The following is a 27,286-nucleotide window of genomic DNA, read 5'->3' as shown; positions in this document are numbered from 1 at the left end:
GCTTCATCAAATAAAAGTTGAACCACTGTTGTCACATGGACTATTTTAACAATGTTTTAATACCTTCCTGCGCCTTGAGAGTCTGTTGTTGCCTCTTTACAGCAGTTGCTTTCTATGGGGAGTCAGAAAGCTTGGACTTCATCAAAAAATCATCTTAATTTGTGTTTAGAAGATGAATGAACGTCTTGTGTTAATGGAATGACACGAGGGTAAGGAATCAGCATTTTCCCTTTAAATGGACTTGATGCACCTATGTATTTTGTATGTTGTTATAATTGCTTCCAATGTTTCCTCGTCTGTAAGTCGCTTTGGATAAAAGCGGCTGCCAAATGACTAAATGTAAATGTAAATAACTATGGTAAAAGCAAGAAGTTGTTAATCTAAGGAAAATGTAATGGTGAATGCTAACAATATAATGTAGTTTGAATAAAAAACAAGTCAAAATACAATATTTTTAACATTATTTGTAGAAGCCTAAATTGAAAAACAAAAACAAGTTGTACACTGTGCAGATTAGCAATGAATTATTTACGAAGGTGACGTAAACACACCATAATGACAATATGGAAACATACTGATGCCCAAACACTCAAAATGGCAAAATCAAATTTCGATCGCTTAGTAGTAAAATTTCAGTTGGATAATTCCTAGAATTGACTATTTAGATGAATGTAGTCTAGTGAAAATGTAATGCAAAGATTTAAAGATATCTTCAGATTGTCTTGATAAAGTGTTATGTTAACATGTGGCTCAGCACGCATTTATTATGGGTTCAGTTCTATCATACATTAAAAGACATACTTTAGACATCCTCGATAGATTGTCAAATCCTCAATGTACCTTTAAACCAGTTCAGATTGAGACAGCAGCTAAATAACTGATGCGTTATTCTGTAAATGTGTTCTTATAATTCTATATACAACAACTATTCATGTTATGTCCTTCGAGTATTGTAAGATAAACTGTTACCAAAACCCGACTCATTCTGGGGTCGACCTCTCCGGCTTCTTCTTGTCGATTGGAGTAAAATCGGCATCCTTTACGGCTCTCCGTCGCGGTCTCCCGGGTAACCGTGCACATGGCAACCCTTGTAAACAACGCGCCCTGCCGGGCTGAGAGACGGAGAAAGTGATGGCTTACTGCAACGCTGACTATTTCGGGCAGATTGGGAACACGCAGAAGCAAATACACGAAAGGTAATAACACGCTTGAATGTTTTGTCTTTTCACTTTAGTCACGATAGACGGAGAATAGTTTCGATTTACCGCAGAACGGGAACGTAAGCGGGCCTCGAGCGAGGCAGCGGTGTAGAGTTGATATGTCGCCGGCTAAAGCTCTCCAACTCGGTGAGGACTGAGACCGATGTTAGCCAAGACTGCAGCGAATTATACAATAGTGAATACTTTTATAATAACCAGCGGTTTATGGCAGTGTGTCTGAGTGGACATGGACTACATATACACGGCAGACTGCTTTAAAAATGCTTTTTAAATATGAGTTTATCGGATTCTTGTGTATCAAGATTGACTGCATTATACGGTCTGTTCTCACGTGTAGTGTGTGTGAGTGATGGATTTTCATGTAGTATTTTGGTAAAGTAACCATTTTAAACACGCAGGTATAATATTATGTGCATCGATTTCGGTTGAACAGAAAAAATCTGACAAACAAATCTGTGTTCAGGGAAAGGAGGAGGCATGAGCTGGAAGAACAACTGTTTGCTTACTTAAGATCAGAGGAAAGACTGTAAGTATCAAATCAGAGAAACACGCAGGCCAGGTTTCAAAGACAAAATTGAATGTGTGACCTGTCTTAACTGAAATAACTTGCCCAGAAATGTCTTAAAATATATCGGAGCCATTGTTTTGTCTCAAGACGCACACCAGTAATGTATTCTTCTAAGGCGTTTTTAATAAAAGCAACATATATCTTAATTCAACTAAGGCATAGTCCTGGCCTAAACTAAGCCGTGTCTTTGAAACCGGGCCATGTCAACATATAGCATCCATAATGTAATAATAATACTAACAATAATAATAATAGTTTTATTTTTAAGGTTTCTGTTTGTTTTGGAGCATTAAATCCCCTCAATATGATATTCTTTTAATTCATTAACTGATTATTCTTCAAATACAAGACTGTTCCTTTGTACTATCTCTAAGCTTTTTAGTGCTGCTTGTACCCGAAAACCTGAAAAAATAAATGAATGTTATCGTGTTTTATTGTGTTATATTTTTTAGTTATTACGGCTAAATCGAAACAAAGCACAATAAAAAAACATGAATTTTATTATCTTATTATCTCATTTGGAACCAAACTCTTCAAATATTACAATGCTAGAATTTAGAAGTTGTATTTATTATGTTATATTTCTAGTGTTTTATTTTCAAAAGTCTTGTTTTCATGCTGTGTAGTTTTGTATTTAAAACATAGAATGTTTTTAACGTCACATTCATTTTCAGACTTTGTTCTCTTATATTAAAGCTCCCCTGTGTTGGCTGAATGGTTTTATAATAATACAATTTTAAGGACGAATACGTAGACCAATGCACTGACTCATTGATGATTTTATGATACTTACTGTGTCATCTGTTTCCGTTTAAGTGCTTGAGACTGGTTTGTTTTTATGACGGCTCTATTAAATGCATTTATGAAAGAAAAAAAACTGTGAGATGAGGTCACGGTGGTCAAGGGTGTGTGAGAGGTTAGTAGATCAGCATTTATCATTCATTTTGAAATTTCAGCCATCATTATCCATTTTGGCCCTTAGCTAGTGGCACAGCGCCATCTTAACCGCGGAGAATCCATTAGTACTACTGCAAAGTGGCCCTTGACAGATATGGAATGTTTTTAGTTTTGTCCTGTAATATGCATAGCGAGGAGCGATTACTATTACTAATCAGCTAACATTAATAGTAATGTTTGACCCATTTGTAACAAGTTTCTATTTTTATTTTCAGTGCAACCTTATCTAAACCTGTCCGTTTTACTGTGTTTCCTGCTCATAGAACTAAGATGAAGTGTGCCAAGATGCTCTTCTATTACAAGGAGCTGCACGAGAGAGAGCGGCAAGCAAAGACGCGCAACCTTGAGCTTCTCGGGAATGTCGGGAGCTTGGCAGGAAAATTGAATGAATTTTCCATTGATTGTAGCCGGCTGCTTCAAAAGAGGGTAACAACCTTGGGCGGCGGTATCTGTCCCGATATTCATCAGATGTGCTCCCCGAAATAGTATTGACTGTGTCTCTTAATATTCTCTATGAATCTTTTTATATCCTAGAAACTCCTTGTTTAAATAGGATCAAATGGTCATATTTTTCTATTGTACCTTAATCATGATTTTAAGCCTGTTCTGCATTTTTGATCCTGTTTGAGGTGAAATGCCCACACGATTTACAACAATAATGCAAATAATAATCATTGAATATAGAAAGTACCTTTATTACTTTTCTTTTCACAGAATGCTAAACATATGAATCATAATGCATGCTTCAGACAAGGACTTTTGTCTTCAGACTGGTTTTTTTTTTAGATAATGAGGTTGCACGGCTTATTTTCTCTGAAGTCCTAAAATTGTAATCCTCAGTAACTCTTTTTCTGAAGTCTTGTAGGTTAAACATCCCATAGGATGCAATTATCCAAATGATAACTGCTCAGAGATACAATATTAGTATAGCTCAGTGTTTTATTTGCATTTCCCAAAAGTAGGAAATTCCTTTGAGGCATAGATTTTTTTGTTGTTGTTTCATATTAGACCATTGACATAATCCTGTAATTGTCTGTCTAATTGTCTTCCAGTGTTTAAGCATTCACACTTATTGTTGTTTGCCGACAATCACGACCACTCCAACACTCATTTATCACTGCGCGCAAATGAGAAAAAGACAACAACAGCTCCGTCAGATTGTCACTTAAAACTGAACAGCACTCCGTAGCTTAATATCAAATTAGACAAATTGTTTAATTACACCACCACAAATGAATCGCTGTATGTTCAGATTCTGAAGTGCCTCTGAATTTCTCTTTTTGTGCAAGGATGCGTTTTCTCCCCCGTTCGTGTGTGTGTTCATTGTATTTATTTGTTTGCTGCGGCGTAGTCGCTTTAAACTGCAGTTGTCAGGGATACTCGCTTATCTCCCTGCCAGTTAAAAATATGATTTTATTGGATTCCGTCGAATTGAATTGCTTAATTACTCATATTTGCACATCACCGCATATCACTAGACTTCCTTTTCATCTTCCTCACTCTCTAATAATGCGGATGTTCGTCTACTTGTAACTGTGTGGACCACTTTGGGTGCTATTATCGCATCTTAAATGAGCCTGAATGGTTTGCAGTCGGGGAGAATTGATATTGTTTTAGGAGAATGAAGTGGGAGGTTGGAGTTAATCCCAGCGCCCTCATCTCTGCCAGTCTACTGGTTAACTCACCAATTTGACGATGAGTCTTGGCAGGCACCGTTAAGGGCACTCACACGGGAATACACACGCTGATGGCCACTACTTTTTCTGCGCATAGACATTACAGTTTTTTTCCCATTGCACCATTTGCAATGTTGGAGGTTATACATTTTAGTGAATTAGAATTTCTCTGCCAACGTTACTTCTCAATGTTATTGAAATGTCTTGTGAGTGATTGAACATTGGCTATGTTTGTAAGCAGATGTTTACGAGTAAGGGGTGATAGGTAAATGATTATAATTCTGTTTAGAACTGGATCCGTGCGCAGTAATCATTCGACTGCATTTATTTCAGATGGAGTACAAGAATCACATTACCAGACTGAAGAAAGACGGGAAGAAAATAGAGTGCAGGGGAGAATCGGAAGAGTGTGAGGTAAGAGAAAATTATCGTGTCATCTACGGAAATTACGGTTCAGTGGGGAATTTACAAAGCTATCTGTGTGGCTTTGATAAAACGGCAGAGCTGCGATGGGATCCGACGGAAGTGTGTCGTGTTTTCAAAAGAGAGTTAAGAGTTGTGGAGAGAAATAGCACAGCCCTTATTCAGCTCAGCCTCCCTCTTCAGGAGACACTTTTGACGGCGTATATGGGGTATCAGTGTTCAAAGGCCACAATTAATTTCTAATCAAAAGCGAATTGAAAAGTGCTTGAAGTAATTACTGTTTTGCTCAAATGACTGCTTTGGTTTAACAAAGGAGTATCGCAGTCGCAAAACAAACGATATCGCACAGAAAGCTATTAAAAATAATAATAGGAATGGGGAAAAGTATTACGGTGGTCTGTACCAACTAACCTGGCATACGGCTAAGAATAATGCGTCAAAAGTCTCTCTACCAGTTGCCGTTATGCTGATTGCTCTGCGTTGGCCACGAGGCCGTTCGTTTGGCTGGTGGTATCTGTGCTCCCGCAGGTGTCTAATCCTAGACGCTTCTCCCGCGTCGCCCATGTAGTTCAAGCCCGTGGCTGCAGCTTCCCCTCTCTTCAAGCGGCTCAAGTTCTCTCGGATGAAATGCCGAAGACAGCTCATAATGACTTCGAGCACGCTGTCTAGAGCAGTCACTTGTGACTCTGCAGCACCCCCCATCCAGCCTGCCGATATTGTAATGAGCGGGGATGGGTGGAATCGCTCCATTATGCATACGCACCACCACTGGCTGCGTGCATGTCCCCGAGGCTGCAGCATTCATTAAGGGGAGCTTACCAGCCTGAAAGCTGGGAAGCCATGATAACGGGATATGATTTTCATATTTAATATATTCCTTGGAAGAGCAGACGCGTGCCGCAGATTGATAGAGGAATCAATTGCTACTTTAGCGAAACACTTTCTACTTTGCCCTGCGGCAAGCGATGGAATCACTCGGCCAAGAAATTAACTTTTCCTCTCACTCCATTTCTTTTTTCTTTCCTTCCTTTCTTTTCTTTTTTTTACTTCTACGCTGGATCTGCCAGACTTAGCGCGTGGTTTGCAGTGGATGTTATTAAGCAGCTAACGGGTTGGTATTTAAGACCCTTATCAGAAAAGAAACAGAAGCCGTGTTTTTTTTCTGTTATGTGTGCTGGATTTTTTTCTGTAGCCATCCGCCACTCTTCCCCTATAGTGCTGTATTTCTGTCATGAGTTTTGGAGCAAAGAATTGTTAATAAGATTGAAAGTTAAGACACAGATCTCGGTGCACCAAGCAGAACAGACAGTGGGGAAAGTATCTAACCCTGACGAATAAAAGTCAGTTTGTATGAAGCCACAAAAAGTGATTCCTTGAAATGTTTCAGATTAAAGTTGATTTGGAACGGAGCCACTATCACCTGAATTGTCGGGGTTGAGTTTTGAGGCCAAGGACTAGTGGAAGTAAAGCAATGAGAGAATGATTTGACAGAATTTTGCTCCCACTTACTGGCAATGAGGCATCCTTGACCAGCCAATTAATTTTCACACTTATTAATCCTCTTGAGTCAGTGTACTTGACATGCTTTTTTGTTTTTCCGTACTCTTTCTTTCAAATTTAATGATTACAGAAAACTAGCGTATCGCTTTTCGACAAAACATTTTTTCTTTCAACTTTTGCCGTTGATTCAAGGGGAAGCCTCCATAAAACATATGCGCACTTTGCAATTAAAAACTGTGCCTTTCTCTGAGTCCGTTTCAGGGTCCAGTGTATGGAATTTAGCGAATTGCACCCAACGGCTCACTCCACCTCCTCTTTTCGAAGCACTACGGAGGATGAGAGAGGACTAAGATGTCGTCACGTTTTCGCATCTTTGCCAAAGAAGATAACGTATTTATGAAACGTGCTCTGTAAACCATCTTGTCTGTTTAGGTCTACCGTAGAAACAACATGGTGAATTCCATGTAAGGGGACCGGCGGTGTTTGTAGATAGAAATAGCTCATTCTAAAATAATAAAAACATAATGCTTCATTATGTAAGGTTTTATACACCTCTGAGCCACAGTTATGTATATTATATTGCATTTCTGTAAAAAGATCCTCCAAAAAAATCACACACAGCACTTTTAGTCGTTATTCGATGACAGTCTCATTTGCATTTTCTGTATTAAAACATGGCAGGTGAATATAGCCCCAGGTTTTATTGTAGAGTTTGGACATTCATTGCAACAATTAACCAAACCAGTTTTATCAAATAAAAATGTACATTGAGGCATTTTGCAGACGCTTTTATCCAAAGCGACTTACATTGCATTACTTTGCATTATCCCATTATCCTTTACATTCATACATAGGTATCGGCAATCCCTGGGTTCGAACCCACGACCTTGCGTTGTTAACGCTATGCTCTTACCACTGAACTTCATTTTCTGTCTTTTTATCACAAAGGATATCTGAGGAGTTGACAAATAACCCAAACATGTGTCGTATGATGTGACAGCAAAAATTCTGAAAACTAATAGTTAATAATAGGGCTGGGCGGAATGACTTTAGTTTCACGGTAAAAATCTTATCCCCACTTAATGAGATAATATACCTCAATACTCAATTGTTTATTTATTTGTAACAATTTAAATGCTCACCAAAGTTAAAATGTAGGCAAATTATAAAACTTCACTAAATATATCAGATTAAATTCTGATAATCCGATATTATTTATTTATATATATCTTTATATTTATAATTTGTTATGGGTGGATCAATACTAGTTTTTTCATCATAACGCCCAATTCAAAGAGCGCCAAGTCAGCCTCGCCTACTTCTTTACATTCAACGGAATAAAGACAGAGACGCCTCATAATCTGAAAACCACGCCCACCGGGGGGAAAACAATCCAACCCTCTCCATTGACTTTCTATTGCGGGGAAGCTGCCTCTTTGCCATTTCTGACTTATAACAAAAAAACTGAAGGATGTTTTAAAACTGATGTGTCAAGGTGTACAGTAAACACATTTTCAGAAATGACAAGGAGGCAGCTTCCTGCAATAGAAAGTGAATGAAGAGGGTTTTCCCCCTGTTGTGCGTGTGGCCCAAATGCACTCTTGACATTTTATACCGCAGTAACGACATATTCCGTTATACCGCCCAGCCCTAGTTAATAAAATATTCATTTTTCTATTAATAATGTAAAATAACATTGGAGAGAGTTTTCTATTATTGGTTTGAAACAATATGTCCTTGAGTAAACTTACAGAATAACAATTAATTTAAGGCCTGTGATGAAGTAACCATCTACTGCTGTTTTTCACCATCAACATCTAATATGTTTCACCTGCACAGCTACCAAAGAGATTCCTTCTGCCCGGCACACGTGCATCATCACAGAGTGCTGTCATCTTTACGGGTCACCCGACCTCCAGTGGCTCATCTGGAGAAGATGGCATCATCACCACACACTTAATAGCTCGGACAGAGCTCGTACCTAATCACGCTTCACTCTCTCCTCACCAAAGTGCCCTTTCGATGTACAGGCGTGTTTCAAACGCCAGACACCCTGCCATTTTATCTGATGACATTCTAAAATCAGGTGTTTGCCTTGAGGGTGCACGTGTCAGCAACGGGCATGATCAGCAGATGGAGTCTGATTCTGACATCTCTCAGAGGGATGGCGAGCCGGGGAGACGGGAGGATCTCGACTTGGCCTGGAATGAAGCTGAAGTGTCCTCTCGATCTGTGACCTTGAAGAGGCCTGCAGCCGTTGTGTCATTAGAGCGATGTCCGACCCACGGTCCTTCACCGGATACTCCTGATCCAAGAGATTCCCCTCAATATAAAAGTTCTAGAGGTGAGGATGAGGCACTGTCTGCAGAGGAGGATAGTGGATCAGTGTTAGGAAATCAAGATCTTCCAGGTATGAACATCCAGTCATTTCTATCATTTCAAATTCAATTTTTATTAATATTTTTTAGAAAAAATTAAACCTACTTTAGGAATTATATATACTTACAGTCATCCACACATTTTAGATCACTCTAAAAGCGGACGTCCCAGCATTCCAGCTGTTGAATGTAGACCAGAACCATCAGCACATAAACACAGTGACATTTCAGTTTTAACAAATCACACCTCAAGAAGAGATGATAAAACTCAGGAGGAGCCTGTAACGCATCAGTCTGGACGGCCTGGTGCTCTTGAATCCCCGAATAGGTACAAAGTTATTTTACTTTTATACCAAAAATGTAAGTTCTGTCACCATTTACTCACCCTCTTGTCATTTCAAACCTGTATGACGAAACAGCACATTTAATTTACTATACTGCAGCTGACTTGTCAGTAAGTGCAAAATACCGTTTCCCAAAATCTGTCACTGTTTAGACTTAAGAACATGAACATACTTCTTTAAATATGCACAGTTTATAACCCAGATTGACGTGCTGGGTGTTCGGCACGGGACTAATACACTAATATAGGTAAAATAACTGCTCTTTACATTTTTATTGTATATGATGATTTTATGATACGATGTGGAAGTGACTGTCGTTTAACATACATCGCTTATGAGTTGCGTTTAATTACTATTATGCACTTTGTTTAATGTCTAACAGCATAATATGTCAATGAGAATGGCTTTACTGTTGCATTAAAATATAATATGTGACCGTTCTAAGAGTAGAAGCCAACACTAGTCTGACTTGGAGCACAAACGTGACACGATGACATCATAGATCTTAAATATGCTAATTAGTACATCAAGAATCGACACAAAACCAATGCAAGTGAATGTGGGCTAGTTAACAACATTTAAAAATGTATATCTTCTTTTGTGTTCTGAAGAAGAAAGAAAGTCATAAATGTTTAAAATGACCAAAGTAAATGATGACAGAACTCTTTATTTTTAAAATAAAATACTTTATTTTATTCTCTCATAATTGACATTCTAGACGTATATGACTTTTATTCCTAACAAATAATTTGATTCATAAATAAAACTTTGAATACATCATTTATTTGACAATGTGGTTCTGTATTGTTTTGACTGAATGCACGCTGACTGGGGGGTCATTTCTGTGTATGGTTCGGTTGGGAGGGGGGTGTACGGATGTAATGAACTAGCTTCCTGCTTACTCGGTGGGGCTCAGATGTGGCTTTAGGACGTCTTGTACAGAAGGCTCAGACCCCCAATCCGACATTATTGGCCTAATCCCAGATAATGCTGTAACAGAGCAATTTTCTCCTCCGGAGATTTGACCAATCCCAGTGGACTCGACAGTTTCTTGACTCCATAGAGTGCTCTGAAAAATGAAAGGGGGCATCATATGTTAGTGTCAATGCTAGCAGTTAGTAAATACATGTTATGATGCGAATGTGGAGTCAAGGCTATCATGTGCACGGGTCTGTAGAGGAGAGCGTATCATTGTATTCTTTTGAGCGGATTCCTGAGAAGCCGTCATCTCAGGCTCTCGCCTGATGGCACGAGGTTGTTCTTTCAAAGATCTTGATGCGCTGTAGTTGATCTCTCCACTATCCCATTGTGGTTGCATCTTTTGTCAAAGAAGAGACCAGCGCTTAAAGAGCCTGTAATGGATCCAGTGTGAAGCCCTTTGAAGTATCACGCCGCATTTGTAACAAGTCTGTGTCAACACCTATTTATTCCTTCTAAAACATATTTGTGCCATGTCGCTGTTTTTAGAGAGATAATTGAAAATGGGAAGCGATGCATTTTTTCTGCCTCGGACCAGACTATACTGATGTGCACTGGAGACAACAAATGGATGAAATATGTAGAAGATGCACCTCATAAATGTTGTGGAGAGCAAACACCTGTAGATGTTGCCAATAATACTCCATAATCAGCTGCTGTTCGGGGGCGTTTTGTGTTTTGAAGAGCCCTGGCGAATAAACTGGAGGGGAAGATGATGACGGAACAGTGCGGGGGGGGGGGTGATGGTGATGTTTCAGCCGCTCTAAAGAGGACTTTGCCCAGATGGATTGTGCTCGACAGAATGTCACGGATATAATTCACACAGGCAGCTTAATCAGGGTGTTTCCAGGAAACAACCTGCCAAAGAGAGCCAGCGATTGTTTGCTGGCCCCAATGACCCCGGGGCCCATTATAGATTGTCATAAATTCTTTTGCCCATTTTATGTGGTGGGGCTTGGGTCTGCTTTCCTATAAGGGCCACCCAGTGCTTAATATGTCAGAGCGAGGAAAAATATAATTTCACTAGAACAAAATGAGACACAAACAATATTTCACATTTCTACAGCTGTCCAATGAGGACCAAAATCTTTCATTTTACACTTAAGAATGACAGCAGGGTCATTTATGAGGTCTTTTAAATTGTATTCTGACGGACTTTGTCTACTTCAAACAGTGTTGGGTAAAGAGTCAGCACATTGTTCTGTATAGACATAGCTAAACATATATACAGTATATCTTTATTTTGTTAATTTCAACAGGCTCTGCACGGAAGGATTTTGTCATCTTCTCGACAGCGTCGAGCGACGTCTCCGTGCTACAGATATGAACATATATCAGCGCGACACAGTCGGTGAACAGAAACTCGGAGATATCATCAGGTCAGAGAGATACAATGTTTTCTTCAATCTGCATGCTCTCGTGATGCTGTAGTGTTCACAGATTCACAGGAAATTACATTATCCTGCCCTTAAGTGCTCTCACTGGAAATTAAGTGTCATCACTTTTGGCACCAACAACACTCAAGCAAGAAATCTTGCTTTCGAAGAGGTTTTGAATGGCAGGGAATTGTTAAACCAACACGTTGTTGTTGTTGTTGCGTTGTGATAATGATGGTTGAAACGGTTATAACAGATTATGCTGTGTTTTGATCGTTATGGTTAAAGTCAGTGTCAATCAAAACATAGATTTTTTTCATGTTTAAGTGGTCATATGGCGCGAATACGTCTTTTTCTGTGTCATTGGTGCATTTTAAGTTGCCCATGCATGTATTAGACACGTCACATTGCAAAAAATACAAATTTTGTTCCGCTAATTTTATTTATCTAAAAGCGAACGCTCACCCAGACCTACCTGAAACGCCTTATGTAACCACACCCCCACAAATCTACGTCAGTTTGTGTTGTGACTTGACTAAGTCTGCCCAAATGTACACACAAGTAAGGTGGGCGTACCTGTCAGTACAATTCCTTTGCAACCTGATGTTCCAAATATGGTAAGAGGCGGTATATTTCTGTCACATGCTTGCAGTATTCGACCAATCACCACGCACTGGTTTACTGGCCAATCGTAGCACACCTCGCTTTTCAGAGCGATGAGCTTTGTAAAAAATCTGCGTGTTTCAGAGAGGCGGGGCAAAGAGGAGATACAAACGTGCACTGTATGTAAAAAATGCAGCATTTTTTTAACCTTAAATCGTGTATACACATTGAGTTACACCTAAAACAAGAAATAATATTTGTCTTTGCCGTGTCATATGACTCCTTTGAATCAAAAATGTGGTTTAGTTGTGTCGAAGTATTTGTGTGCTTCTGAACTATATTTGTTTTGTTTGTGTTGTATGCAGTATATGCAAGCAGCGTGGCGCTCTGGATGATGTGGACCTGCAGATGTGTGGTGCTGTGATTCTTCATCAGTTGCCCCTGCTGTGCAGTAGTCTGCCTCAGAGATGTCTGTTACCTGCTGATCTCATCGACACTCACTGGTCATCGACTACAAAGCAAGAACAGATCAGGTACACCACCCATAGCCATGAGCTTATTAAACTCAACATATTGCAGTCGTATAATCTAAACCTAAATGTGCACCGTTTATTTTGTTTAAAGGAAAAGTTCACCCAGATTTAAAAATGATTTTGTCGTTTACTCACCTTCATGCCATCCTTTCTCAATTTGGACATAAACAAATCACATAAGGCCGCGGACAAAATTAAGAGATTGTTTAAAAAAAGGTTTTCATATTTTACAAATGTACTATTTATAGGTATGTGTTAATGTAAAATTATCATTTTTGTTTCATTCTGTGAACTACTAACAATATTTTTACCTAATTTAAAATCAAAATCTTGTTTCTATTCACATGAAATGAAACTGGTGAAAATAACGGAAGAGATGCTTTGTACTTTTTCAGACCTCAATTACTGCAAAGAAAACAAGAAATCCAACAGTTATATTTGTACATGTTTTTAGGAAAAGTTCAAAATATTTCTCCGTGATAACCTTTCTCACTGAATGTTTCGCACAGTTTTCATGTGTCTTGTCGTTCACATTGCTGTTGGATGACTTAATGTCAATCCTGAGGTTTGATTTTGTAAAATTCAACAAACACTGGACTGGAATGACCACAATACATGAGGATTAAATGAAGATTTGGAAAGATCTCTTCATCTTTTCCAAGACTGTAGATTCATCATGAAAGTAACCTGTAAACCACTGTCATTTAGATATGATAAAACCTACAAATCTCATTGGTTCTTGTGCGATTCATGATTTGTTATGAGCCACGCAAGAACCAATGAGTTATCGTGTGAATTTAGCGCATGGCTCTGCTTTTAAACCTTCAAAATACTATTATTATTCATTCTCAGAAGTGTATTATTTTGCATCAGAAGACATTTTGTTGGCTTGGAATTATACGGTTCTATCTGACATTTTAGTTTTTTATTTATGTAAATAATGTCAAATGTAATGCAAAAACTGTGAAGCGCTTTGTCTTAAAACGGCTCAGAATGCAGATAAAACCTTAGAATTCCAAGGCAACACTGTATTAACCAACTGGAGTCTAAATGACTTAAAATGATTTAAATGATGGATTTGTGTATATTAAATATGAAACAATTATTAATAAAATATTGGTTACCCAATTTATAATTTGCTCATGAAAATAACTTAAATTTGAGTGTTAATGTGCTAATGCCATCAGTACGCATATCTTGTCATACGTAAGAAACTATTCTGATTACTAATGCTGCTTGTTTAATTGTGATTATTTGCATGCAGATTACTTGATGGTTGACAGTAACTTACAAACCATCCATCCGCTCATGTTTTGTTTCTCCGATCATGGTTTCTGAAGACACTTGTGTGTGTGTTTGTGTAGATGTCGCCTGTCTGCTGAAGGAGCTTCGCTGTGGGAACTATGTTTCAGGCACATGCTTTATCTGCAGAATCACAATGTTCTGAGCACAGACCTCGTAGTTCAGATCTTCACTCCACTGATGGTGCTCAACAACGCCACCTACAAAGACAAGGTATCACTCTCACCTGCTTCCTGCTCGCAACATCCTTCTTGTAAAGCAACATTAATTCTTCAAATCTTACACTACAGTGTGTATTAGTCAAATTAAAACTTATATTTTGCATCACAGTAAAACCAGAGAGTATAGAATACCAAGAGGCGAAAGCTTTTTGGGTAATAGCCACTAGGTGGTGCGGCTGCCATGTTGGGGTGTCATGGTAGAAGATGTCATGGTAGAATAAAAGAAAGCAATGTTTTGGCAATCCACTGCAAAAACTATCAATGTGACAGTACAAGACTTGAAGTCCCATAAGTCATTGCTCCATCGCATCCATCCGAGTTTGTTCTTCCGAGGCTGCCTCGCACAAGTCCGTTCTTTGCGTTCTTCGACTCGAGAAATGGCTATGATGACGATAATGATTTAAGAAAATGATATTGATGTCTGTTATAATTGAATAATTGTGATAGTGGTTGTTTTTGACATTTTTATTTACAGTTGCTTTAATAAAATACTGCAAAAACAGTTATATAATTATTTATTGTCCAACATTCCCAGTTTTTCTGATGCATATGTTCTTAATTTAATTGCATATGTTGATATCAATTCAGGGTTCATAATGCTTATACTTGAACTTAATAGATTTTCAACCAAAACTGACATGGTTGGTTTTGAGTAAAAAATAAAGAACACAAAGTCTGTGAAATAACTGTTAAAAGGATTTTATGATTACTAGTCTAGTGCTTTATCATGTGCTGTCATCATTTTAGGTTGGATTTCAGTTCTGTTTTTACATAGCGGCTGATATTGCCATAGCGACAGCAAAAACCTTTTGCACTGCCGAGTCACTTTTACCCCAAAATGGCGGAAGCGCAGGGCTGCTGCGGGGCGCGAGTGTTGCAACGGAACGTTCTATTGAGTTTCGCCTCTTGGCATGTTCTATTCTCTTTGCTAACATCTCCGGAGAGCGTTCAACTTTGCTTGTGAACTTTGCCCTTATGAGAAAACTGTCAGTTTTTATTTCAGTCCTAAACAGTTTATTGTGGCATATTGCAGCATTTTTCTGTAATGCCTCCAAGTTCTGTAAGGGTATGAAGTGGAAATCTACATCACAGATCCTGAAAACTCCCATTAAAGGTGCAAGGATTCATTCTTGTGTTCATGAAAGCACTCTCTTATGCATGTCACGGTGTATATTAGAGAATTATTATACCGTGTGAATATGGAATAGTTATGAGGAAACAATGTTTGCTCTGTAGGAAGCACCTGGGGCAGTAAAATGACCTCATCTTGTAAATGTGCATGGGCCTTGAAAAGAGGCTTTTTCCTCATGGCAGCACCGCCATATATTCCATCCGTATAAAGCTCACCACTCGGTTTAAGGTTTTGGAAAAGCTGTTTATTGTGGCGTGTCCATCTTGTTAACCTCTGATTTACTTTGTTTATGTAGAATGTTCGTGTCATTACAGTTCGTTCAGATTCCTTAAAAATGTTAATGCAGTGTTATAAAAAGTACAGTAAGTACCTTTCAATTTTCATGGGTTCTGTCCACTTCATATTGTGCCGCATGCAAAGGAACTGAATTCTGATCTGAGGATCTGACCTGCAGGTCTGATCTGTTGGATCTTATTAACTATTAGTCTGGCTTTTAATATCTTGCTGATTCAGTAATGTTAGGGACTTTTTAATATGATGAACCTGCTGTTGATGGCAGCTTTTCTGACATCTGTCAATGTCAGGCTTGTGTGTGTTGTGTGTGCGTGTGTAAAATCTTTCAAATGTTTTGAAACAAACATGGCTGCTGAGACTACATTCTACAAAATGGTGCTATATAGTTCTTGGCCAGTGTTGGGCAAGTTACTCTTATGAATATATAATTAGTTACTAGTAATTCATTACTTTTTCAGTGTAATGAGATTAGTGTACACATGACTCTCTCCAAAAAGTATTTAATTAGTTATTACTAATTCATTTCTATATCCCATATCAACCTTTATTAGTTAAGTGATTCAAGGATAGACATGAACAGATGGTACAGAACATCTTGGTGCTTCGGTGGTACTTCAGCGGTTCTTTGGGATGCCAGAGGTTTCTATATATAACAGGCTGAAGAACCAGAAAGGACATGAACCTGTTAAGCCCCTCTGAAGAACCACTGAAAATCCAAGATATGGTTCTGTGTAGCACTTAAAGCGGTTCCCCTGTGATTACGAGCCAAGAACCAATTTAAGTGCTATATAGCACAATGTTTTTATGAGCATACTTATCAGTATATGCGTTCACTGGGTTTCAAACCCATAACCTTTGCACTGCTATCGTAATGTTCTAACAAGCAACACTGTTTAATAGACAAACTTTACATAAGATAAAGATTTGAAGACGCTTTAATGATGGGCACTTTTACTTTTGTGAAAATCATTGGCAGATGCCCATATTTTAAATAATACTTCTGTTATAATACTTTAGTTTTTCATGTTTGTAACGTTATTATGGTTAAATATATTTTCTTCTTCAGAACACAAAATATATTTAGAAGAAAGTTGGTAACCAAACAACACTGAACTCTATTGACTCCCATTGTGTGAACAAATTTCTCAAAATATCTTCCACTGATGAAAGAGTCGTATACAGGTTTTCAACCACATGAGGATAAATACCATAGCAAAAATGTTAATAAACAAAATAAAGATCAGATATCTCAAATAAACCAAAATCTAATGCTGGAAATAGCTCAATAAATACAAATACATAAAAGTAAATAAAAACAAAACTATAAATTCAACCGGTTAAACAAGCACAAAGTAATGTAGAGAAATAATCAAATGTATCAGCAAATAACAATAACATATATGAAGTTTAAAACAGCTCTGCACGCATTTATAATGGTTCACTACCATACAGGCAAACACTAGTGTCATGTACTATAAGAGGTAAAGAACTGTTAACATGTTTGGTTCGTGTTTTTTAATGGTCTCCCGGTAGCCCAACAGATTTTGTTTTATTGGTTTCTATCCCATCACTTTCAATCGGGTCATGTTGACTTTGGGCTTTGTAAACACATTCCTGTGAGTCTGAATGAAGACGGGTCATCTCTGTGTCACACAGGCAGGAGAGCTGCTGAAGAGGCTTCTGACATACGAATCTGATACCCATCAGCCGTCAGAAAGCGAACGGTCGTCTACTTGCAGCTTGTCTTCGCTTCTGGACGACAGCGTGGAAATCAAACCCGCCAGGCCTTCCAAAAGATATTCTCCAGTCGCTGGAACACGAGGTCGGTGTGTTTGTTGGTCTGCTCAGTTTAGCCTTTCTCGCATTTGCGATTCTTTTCTTTTCCTTCTCCTTTGGGTTTAGCATGTTTTACAGAGCAGTTTATAAAGATTCGGCCGCCAAAAGCCTTACTCAACCGTACGGGGTACGGCGATGACAGTCCAATAAGCAGCCAGAACACATTAATGACTCGTTTTCAGTGCCAACACGGCGAGAAAATTCAACTCTGTAGCTTCATTCTGATATAGGGAAAGTGGACCTCGAGTACTCGCAGGATGCCGGAGCTCGGCGACCCTCCCGAGAATATACTTTTGCCCAAATCTCATTTCTGACAAAGCCAGTCTGCCTTCATTCTCTCTGTAAACCTGTCTCAATCAGTCCTGCTGTTCACATTCAAAAAGCTCCCCACCCCCTCCCACGTCTCTCTCTCTCTCTCTCTCTCCACGTTTCTTTCTTGTCGCTCTCCCACCATCTCTCTGAGCCGTGCTTTCCTTCTTTTTTCTTTGTTTCAGAAATTCAAAGTGCTGAAGAGGACAGTGCCGACCAAAGCCCAGTGGAAAGTATTCCTATTAGAGGTAAAAAGGCAGATCCAAGAACTGCCCGCTCTGGAGTTCTTCTGTGCCCGTTTTGTCTTTCCTCTTGCGCAGTAGATAATGGGGGTCCCTTTTTCCCCGATGGATAGCTGTGAAAGGATGATCAAGGTGAATCAGAGGTCAAAGTCCCACCTGAAGAGTGGAACAGCTACTCTAATTATCGCCAGAGAAAACAAACCCCCGTCCTTTCTTCTTCACTAGGTGCGAGTGAAACCGAGATTCTAAGAAGCGCATAATGCCGAAGTTTAATTGTCCGCCGGCCGGGTTGGGGGTGCCGCACGAGATCTGTCATTGGTTCTCATTATCTGCTAAACAATGCCAGCCAGTGGCGGACTTGAAAAGACTGGATGTCCAGGCATCCTTTGAAAAGCCTCGGGTAGCAAGTCCTAGCACCGGCTCAGAAATGTAAAACTATCCATTATTCCACTTGGCTATCTGATTTCAAACTGTGCCTTTCATGCGCGCGGCAAGCCCGAGATCGCTGCCGAGAGACGAGTCCGGCAACTAATCAAAGGCGTTATGGTAGTAGAAAACCGCCTCTGCTGTCTCTGGCTGCTCATGAGCTGTTTACAGGCGGCTAATGAAGACCGCGTCGAGTTCTGTTGCTCTTGCACTGCACCGCTTTGCAATCGTCTGTCTGCCGTACATCTTCTTACCATCCGTGTCTGTGTCAGTACGACAGTGTGCACAATGGTGTTTTATGTATATGGCCAAAAACAAAAAAAGTTCCTTTGATGCTTACATTTTGCAGTCATTACACCGAGAGCGATGGGGCGACAAAAACATGTTTGTCGCAACCGTCCTATAAACATCAGAATAACGAGATTCGTGCGATTTTGTTATTCTGTCGGATTTCAAGCGAAAACATTTCGCCGTTTAAAACTCGTGTGCTTTCCTTTGCCTCGCCTCCTTTTCATAAAGCAGTTTGACTCTGAAAGTTTACAGAACATGAAAGACTGTGTTTAAATGGAATGCCGTGATGGTTTGTGAAACCGAAAAGCCGTCTGCGTCTTTTTTTCGTAGCCGTCGGCCCGTCTGTGTGCGTCTGGATTAGATCAATAGTTTAGCGCTTGCTCACTGTTTTCACCTCGTCTCTTTGCTCATCAGTGGCCTTAAAGAGCTGCTGTTGTTGGTTCATCAAACACCACGGCTCTGCAAGTCTGGGTCTTTAGCAAATATTTGACTTGCTGCATTTAGTTCTTTTTGTCTCCTTTCTCTTTAGAGACCAAAGCATATCAGCTGCTTAAACAAACTGTGACACAAGAGAGACACTGCGGTGACACGGAGGAAGAGGAAGAGGAGTCGTCAGGTAACACGTTATAACTGTTGTACATCAAAAATACTTAAATTGCTTTTATAATGTTCCTAATATCAGTGAACCTGAGTTGAGACATTTGTTGCACATTGTAATTGCTCCCTTAAGCATAAAAGTGTGTGATCGAGTTCAAATCTGTGGCTCTTAGCAGGGGGGCCCAAGCTGACTTCCAAGGGGCCTTTGGATGACTAACAATTAAAATTAGACTAAATGAGCATTGAAATATATTTTACACGCCTAGAAAACAAGATATTTCTTATTATTTGTCATGGATTGGAAAATTGGATTTTCCAGTTCATATCAAGCGCTGAAATATTTTATTGGGTAGAAATTTTGAGTTTTTGTGAACGGGAGGAGGGGCCTTTGAATACTGTTGAATACAGTGGGGGCCTTAGAGTCAAAAAGGTTGAGAACCCCTTGTTTTTAGGTTATGTTAGGAGTGATTTTGTAAAGCTATATATTTATTTCATTCTCTGGAAACTGCCATTTTTGCCTGAAATTGTGGAAAAAAAAGACACGTCAGCCCTGTTTAAACCATCATGTAGGGCTGTCACGGTATCAGGTGTTCAATGCATGGTTATCATAGCCGACCAACTTTGCGGTAATAGTAGTATCGCTGTATTTTTGTGCTTTTTCTCAAATAAATTATGTCTTCATTTGTTGTCAATGATGAAATCACAATCCTAATACAAGTGTATGGAGGCAGAGAGAGAGTTTGTAACCACTGAAACCTTTTCTTTATGGATTCTGAATAGTTTACAATATTACAATATGTGTACAATCAACACAATATCGATAATCTTTGCCTTTGATATCAAGGTTATTGACAGTAACGGTATTTTTTGACACCCCTACCGTCAATGATTTGAATCCCTCTTTCCATGTGGTCTGTGTTCAGTGTTGGGTGTAACTAGTTACTGAGTAATTAGTTACTGTAATTCAATTACTTTTCCCTTGAAAAATGTAAGTATGGGATTACTAAGTAATTAAGTAATTCATTACTTTTTCAGAGTAACTTGCCCAACACTGCTTGTAATGTGTATATATATCTATATATATATATATATATATATATATAAATGTATATATTGTAAAGAAATATATATATTTTTAGATCAATAATTAATTCTCACAGTGTGTTGTTCAGCAACATTTAAAGGGTTGGAAAGAAAAGGCCGTCAAAAAGGCTTAACTATTCACAGTCAAGACAAAAATATGTATCACTGTTCATTTAGTCAAGGTTGGGGTTTTGACTGACATTCTGAGGAAGAACACTTAACAAAATATTTGATTTGCTGACTTACATCTTTAAAAGTGAGGCGCACGCATATGGCACCGTTTCTAAAAGTATAAACCTTAAAATATTGAATGTATTGTTTTTTCAAGTTTGCTTTGTGATACAAATTAGAGAGACAAATAAAACATTTGAAGAAAATTGTGCATTAAGTGTTAAAGCATTGTTCATTTAATGAAATAACTTGTTTTTTTTTGTTTGTTATCCAAAGACATCACCAAATCAGAAAAGGCTGAGGCCCTCCGAGATTCTACAGCACAATATCGCCGGTAAGTACGTCTCCTCAAATCTTTTTCTCTTCCCCCGTCTTGTCGTCTTTTAATTAAAAAGCGATGCGTGTTTGTCCTTGAAACACTCTTAGCATCATTAACACTGGTTCACGTGGGAGGCATCAGTCAAGGTGTAGTCTCATTCAGAGCTTCTTCTCTCTCATCGTTGCCATTATTTGATTGCTTTGGAAAATCAGGACTTGAAATGATGAGAAAGGATCTTGAGAGTACAGTGCTTAGATTTTCACATGTTCACACAATCAGGGCCGCCAACAGACGCTGCACGCCGCCAATCCATTAGGGCAGGTAATGGACGGGTAAACCCGGTGAAGAGGAATCGTCTCTGATTTCAGGTGCTTTTCCGAGCATCACGCTGACACCCGGGGTCGAAAGTCTCTCTCCTGGTCTCGCCGTCTTTTTTTCCTCCTTTGGTATGTTTTGCCCGGTCTTTTTGCCCACTCTGTACCTGCCTCCTGTCTCCCTCTCAGCTAGTTTGCAGAGGAGAGGGTGTAATGATCAGACTCTGTCTCTGATGCGTGCCCAATGAATGCCCTCATTAATAAACATAAGCCGTGTCCAACACGAGATGCTTTGGATCATGGCAGAACCTCATATTCACACCGAGCTCCTCAGAGGACACGGCCGGAGACTTTACAGGGGGTGGCAAATGTGTGCGGCTCAGCTTTCAGGGGAACATTTTAGTGGCTTTCTCTTCTTTTTTTGGCCATGATGGTGTTAAAGAATTTCTCTTGCGCTTTATTACTTCCACAAGTACCCTGCACTCGAGCACCAGCAGAACACTACATGTTTTCCCATCCTCTCTCTCTCTCTCTCTCTCTCTCTCTCTCTCTCTCTCCATCACGCACGCTGTCGTTCTGTCACCGAGCCGATGGGCACATTAAAAGATCCCGGTTTGGAACGAATCTCGCAAATCAAATAAATCAAGTGCCTCTCTTTCTTAATCATAATTATGATATTGCGGTAGAGCCGAGCCGGACTGGGAAGAATTGAAGTTTAAAGCAGACGCTTTGGTGCAAAAAATGCATTTATGGGCCTTTGTGCGCCTCCTCATTATGTGCGAAGCCGATTCATTAAGTAATTGGTTTGCAGTTGTTTACATGAGTATTAAGGCCCCCTATTCAGTCGTCTTTGAGAGATACATTGTGCAAATGTTGCATGTTATGAATGGCCAATGAGAGGCGGGGGGCCAGGCCTATTGGCCAAACACGGCGGCGGGCTGAAAAGACCACAGAAAAGCGTCAGGCGCTGCTTTGCATAGCAATGACTGGCCCATAATACGCTTTCCAGATTAAATGCATGCAGTCCATACAAGATGCAAAGAGATACTCTTAACACATTTATGTGTGTTCATTTCACTATTATAGCGCTGAAGAGAATTGGGGTCTTTCATATCCACTCCTTTTTTCTAGATTCCCCTCCCAGCTCTCTTCTCTCGCCTGCGTGCCTTTTTTTTTACAGCAAAATACTTTTCTTGAACGCTGCGTTTTATTGTATTATAATGCTGAGCTGTTGTGTTTGTCGCGCATGTGTGCCGGATTGATACAGCAGCTGCACTCCATGTAAAGACCTCTTGTTCCTGTGCTTTGTTTAGGGCTGCGTGCCACAGCTTCTTCCTCTTCAGCCGCTGTCGTGTACTCTTCTACTGCAGGCATGTAGCACAGATCTCGATGCGCCCCGCTTCATGAAAAAAGAGGTTAGGATTTGATACGGTTAGCACATCTTGAACGCTCTTGGTGGAAATGAAGTCACAGTGGTCGCTGCGTTTAAGTAGAGGTCTGTGGAATGTCCCTGTTTAGATAGATCGAAAATGTGTTTGTGTGCGGTGTAGGGCTGTCACAATTCTTAAATAATCGTCTGATCGCAATTGTTTGACATAATCGCAGTTATTTCAGATAAGCGCAAATATTCTAAATTGTTGTAAGCAAGGATGATGTGCAGTAACTGGAGCATTCCACATCCACCATACTTGAAATGCACTCACTGGTGCGTTTAAATAACGTTTCTCCATCGTATGAGTTGTATCAGCTTTGTATTTTTTGTGTTGATGAGCTTTATTAAAGGGATTCCAGGCGTGCTATATCTAGACAACACAACACGATCGTCTCAGTTTTAGTTTAAATGCTCAGTATAGGTCGCTCTATAGTACATGTTGTTAGGTATTTACAGAATTTTCACATTTCTTGTAATGGATCCTTCAAATTGTCAAAGCCTTTTAATAGTCAATGAATGGCCATATTATTTCATAGACAAATAATCGTCAGCCAAGTTACACAATCGTGACAGCGCTAGTGAAATGTAAAAATGCCCGACGTTTTCGGTGGTGGTTAGCTTTATAAAGGGATAGAATATACAGTTTGTACAGTATAAAAAAAGTTACGTCTATGGAAAGACCCCATAAAACATCGAAACCCAAAATATGTATATGTGTGTATGTGCAGGTTTGTCTATGCCATTCTAAAAAAATTACAAAACGTCCACACATTTTTGTTCGTCCTTCATAGGTTAAAAGAAAAAAGATATAATATTTAACATCAAATCATAGCACGAAGAACAGGTTTGTAGGTTTAAGGACAAATGTAGCGTTAAAGGAATAGTTTATCAACAAAAGATAATTCGTTCATCATTTGCTCAACTTCAACCTGTTAGACTTTCTTTCTTCTTCAGGTCACAAAAGAAGGTATTTTGATGTCTAAACACAACATATTGTATGGAAACAAAACCACTGAGACATTTCTCAAAATATCTTCTTTTGTGAGTCATGCCGCATGAGGTTAACTGACCCTTTACGAATAGAAATATCATAATCTTGGCATTAAAAGAAAGATAAATATCTGCACTTATAAAGTGTGACTCTCTTTCTTTGCGCTTCCTTTTATTTATCCACATTATTCGCCAAAGAATCCATTTAAATTGTATTTTGTTCAAAAAAGCGTTTTGTTTTATACAGCCAGATTTTCTTTCTGATAAGTTACTACATTAAAAGTGTTACACTTCTACAGTTAAAACGAAACAGATGGGTTAAGCTGATGTCTGTCCCCACAGCAGCATTACAATTCAAATGCCCCTTCTGCTTTCATGCAGTTCTGGTTGTCGTCCAGCAGAGGGCACTCATATTTTAGGCCAGCTGCGTGTGAGATGAACAGTTCCAATCAGCCACACGTAGAGAGCGCTGTCCTGCAGCACCCTGCTCTCACAGAGGTTCAGTGAATGATGCTGTGGGTCAGAGCTGGGACGGGTGTGGGAGGTGCTGCCTTACACAAACTGATCCAGTCCATTAGCATATCTGTGTAGGCAGACAGACGTTTACGGCATATTCTCATTTATATGTATCATGTGTATTTATATAAGGAGGCTCTGTGGAAGCTACTGAGATTATGATGATGTATAGATCAGCTAGGAATGAGAAATCAAAACCAGATTTTGTCTCTTGTTTCTTACGTATTTATTACATTTATTTTCTGTCTTTTTGTGAACGGACCTTATGTATGATAGAGTGTTTTCAACGGAACAATAACGTATAGATTCTCTTTCCTCAGATATAATTGCTTGGCTGTAACGATACGCAATCGCAGGTATTATGAAAATAACTTCGGACAAGAGCGGCAGACTAACGGCGGTCTATTTACATGAAGCTGCATAGGATGCCGAGAGACGTCTTTTATTCATAGCTCGGATATCATGACAACAACCCACACATCACATATATTAATGTATCAAATGGTTGCCTGTAAACGCACAGGGGCACTTTTCATCAAACAGCACAAATACATCCCAACGTACAAAACAGGGGGAGAGAGGGAAGTAAACGTTGCAAAAGAGAGAGGTTGCCGCCAAAGCGGTAATTTGCATCATTTTACACATTACATTCACCTCTGTGTATGAGACGCAGCCAAATAGTGGCCGGCCCTGTCTTACATATTCAGATTCGTCGGCTCAATTAAGTGAACCTCAGTGCAAGATGAACTGGCATAAATGTTTATGGAAATGGAATATTAGATTGGAGGGTCAGCGGCATTCAGAGCTCTCTATGATAATAGTGTCTTGAAATCAGACTCATCACTGTCTGAAGTGGCTCAGCTGATAGAGCATTCCCATGGCAAGCAAGTTATAGAAAAGAATAGACCTATTTACCCACCCGAAAGGCATGGATTTATTATGGCGCCCGGCACTAAACGGGGAAGAGTATTTTAAGCTTTCAGATCGTAAAGAGATATTTGTTGTTTATTCAATGGTGGTGAGAAGTTGCCTGTTATACCGTGTAATACCGTGTATAACATTTGTAGTTTTGAATTATTATTTAAGTACTATATTTAATGCTGTTACTTAAAAAAATATATATAAAAAATCATGTTGGCAAAAAAACGTTGTCTTATACAAATTTTCAACAGTAAGCTAATAATAATTTATGTTTATCATAATAATAATGTTTTTCAGGACATGTAACGATAAATACGTAATTTAACTTAAGTAAATGTTATGTTTCCAACAGAGATAGCGATAGAAAGGCAAAACGGTCTGCAGCTTTAACGCAGCCTATATATGTGACCCTGGACCGCGAAACAAGTCCTAAGTGTCCATTTTCAGAAATTTATATTTATACATAATCTGAAAGCTGAATAAAGAATGTTTTTTGAACTCGACGTTTGTTAAGATAGGACAATAGTTGGCCGAAATATAACAATTTGAAAAAAATCGAGATATTGACCAAAACGTCTTTGAAGTTGTCCATCAGAGGCCCTGTAGCGGGCCGTTGCTAAGAAGAAACAGGTTTGTTTTAAAGCTCTCTATTGGCTTACCGCAGCAATGACGTTGTGGAGATAGATGAACCCAGAAGATGAAATTCTAAACTTTACATAGATACCAAACTTGAGTGAGTTTGAAGTCGTGTTTCCGGCCATTTCCCCCTTGTCCACTCACAAAAATAACATAGGAAGGAAATTGACAAAATATCTACATGGACCACAATCTTTACTTAATATCCTTATGATTTAGGGCATAAAATAAAAATGTATCATTTTCACTCATACAATGTATTGTTGGCTATTGGTACAAATATATGGTTGGTTTTGCAATCCCGGGATACGTTTGTAAATGTTATATGGTCATGTTATCCATGTGCTTGGCTACTACACAACTTTGGAATTCAACAGCCTGTATCTGTTTCAAAAAGGCACGCTCGCTTTTGCATATGCATCACGGCAGATCAAAGACTTGGAGGAGGTCATGCATTTACATAGAGTTATCAGTGATGCTATGGGAACCGAGCAACCCTGCCCTCGCTTCACTTAGTACTGACTGGGTCCTTCAGCACCATTAGAAAAAAAGTTAAGGAAGTTTATTTGGTCAATCGATTAAATAATGATCCGTTTGCTCAGAAAAGAGATCCATCGACTGTATTTTGGTAAGGGATGACCGATTCAGCTGTCATTGAACTAGGAAAATGGATCAGTGTCAAAAAATTGTGTATGTTTATTATTTTGTAAAACAAATGTATTCTCTCTTTAATAGGAAGAATGTTGAAAATAAAGTCAACGCTTTATCTGCCATCCAGTCAAAGGGTACGAGCAATATACATTTAATTTACTAAAGCATGTTAATAAATAAATATCAAGACCATGTGTTTATATATTTTGACTTGTGTTATATTAAATGCTGTCAAGCGATTAATCGCTATAAGTTGCATTCAGAGTAAGGTCTATGTTTACATAGCATATGTCTGTGTACTGCGCATATTAATGTTGTGTTTATAAACACATACATGTATACACATTTACGAAATATTGCATGTATTTTTTTATTGACCGAACTTTATTTATATATGAATGTTTAGTCATTTTTTATATTAACATTATCTTATATATGTGCATGTGTGTTTGTGTTTACAAACACAAAATGAATATGCACAGTACACCAACATATATTATGTAAACACAAACTTTTATTCTGGATGCGATTAAACGCGATTGATCGTCCGACAGCCCCTGTTATTTCTATTGTTTTATTTGGTGTACTGTTGTTCTTTTTCCCGATCTCTGAACTTTGCATCATTGCACAAATAAAGAACGACAATAACGTTCGTTTACCTTTTTGTTTTCAGCATTTTGGGGGGAATCGGACGACTCTGAGATCGAAATGGCCGTACGTCCTCAATCCTGCAACGGCGCCGCCAATGACTCTGATGATTTTTATGATTGATGTTAAGCAGTCGACCGTCTGCAGTGAATGTTTTTTTTTTCAACGAGAAGTTAATACGTTTGAAAGAGACGCCTTCGTATGATTGAAAAACAAACAAAAATCTTCAGCGAGGAACGAGTGCGACATTCCGTGAAAACAAATAAGAGCGAGCCTCTTTATTGTGGACAGAGACTGTGAAGGGTTTTCAAAACATGTCGGTGTTAACCCTGCTTGAATCTCTTTAGCTGAACAACACTTGGACCTGGTTGAAATAGATTAAACTTGGTTTTTAAAGTG

The 27,286-nt window shown here is 39.0% G+C and overlaps 1 protein-coding gene across 3 annotated transcripts; it reads left to right on the top strand.

Moving 5' to 3' along the window:
• Positions 1-987: 987 nt before the first annotated feature.
• On the top strand, positions 988-27,286 carry kiz (kizuna centrosomal protein). 3 transcript variants are annotated; one of them, XM_079457942.1, is made up of 15 exons: positions 988-1,196; positions 1,684-1,746; positions 3,009-3,171; positions 4,755-4,835; positions 8,184-8,754; positions 8,870-9,050; positions 11,304-11,423; positions 12,389-12,556; positions 13,921-14,071; positions 17,162-17,327; positions 17,836-17,898; positions 19,139-19,225; positions 20,737-20,794; positions 26,324-26,373; positions 26,913-27,286. In XM_079457942.1, the coding sequence occupies exons 1-15, from the start codon at positions 1,132-1,134 to the stop codon at positions 27,008-27,010; spliced, it is 2,085 nt and encodes a 694-aa protein (XP_079314068.1). In that variant the 5' UTR covers positions 988-1,131; the 3' UTR covers positions 27,011-27,286. The 3 variants fall into 3 exon arrangements, with proteins under 3 accessions (XP_079314068.1, XP_079314069.1, XP_079314070.1); XM_079457943.1 differs by having other exon boundaries at positions 1,054-1,196; positions 17,836-17,883; XM_079457944.1 differs by lacking the exon at positions 17,836-17,898 and having other exon boundaries at positions 1,054-1,196.

Source organism: Barbatula barbatula (genome assembly GCF_947034865.1).
Source record: "Barbatula barbatula genome assembly, chromosome: 6".
NCBI lineage: Eukaryota > Metazoa > Chordata > Actinopteri > Cypriniformes > Nemacheilidae > Barbatula > Barbatula barbatula.
Note: the sequence above shows the minus strand (reverse complement) of the source record. Positions and strands in the feature narration are given on the sequence as shown.

Bases quoted from the DNA above. Each gene is read 5' to 3' on its own strand.
- kiz (XM_079457942.1), top strand. From the start codon at position 1,132: ATGGCTTACTGCAACGCTGACTATTTCGGGCAGATTGGGAACACGCAG. The intron at 1,197-1,683 runs GTAATAACACGC...ATCTGTGTTCAG, and splicing joins CAGAAGCAAATACACGAAAG to GGAAAGGAGGAGGCATGAGC. The intron at 9,051-11,303 runs GTACAAAGTTAT...TAATTTCAACAG, and splicing joins GCTCTTGAATCCCCGAATAG to GCTCTGCACGGAAGGATTTT.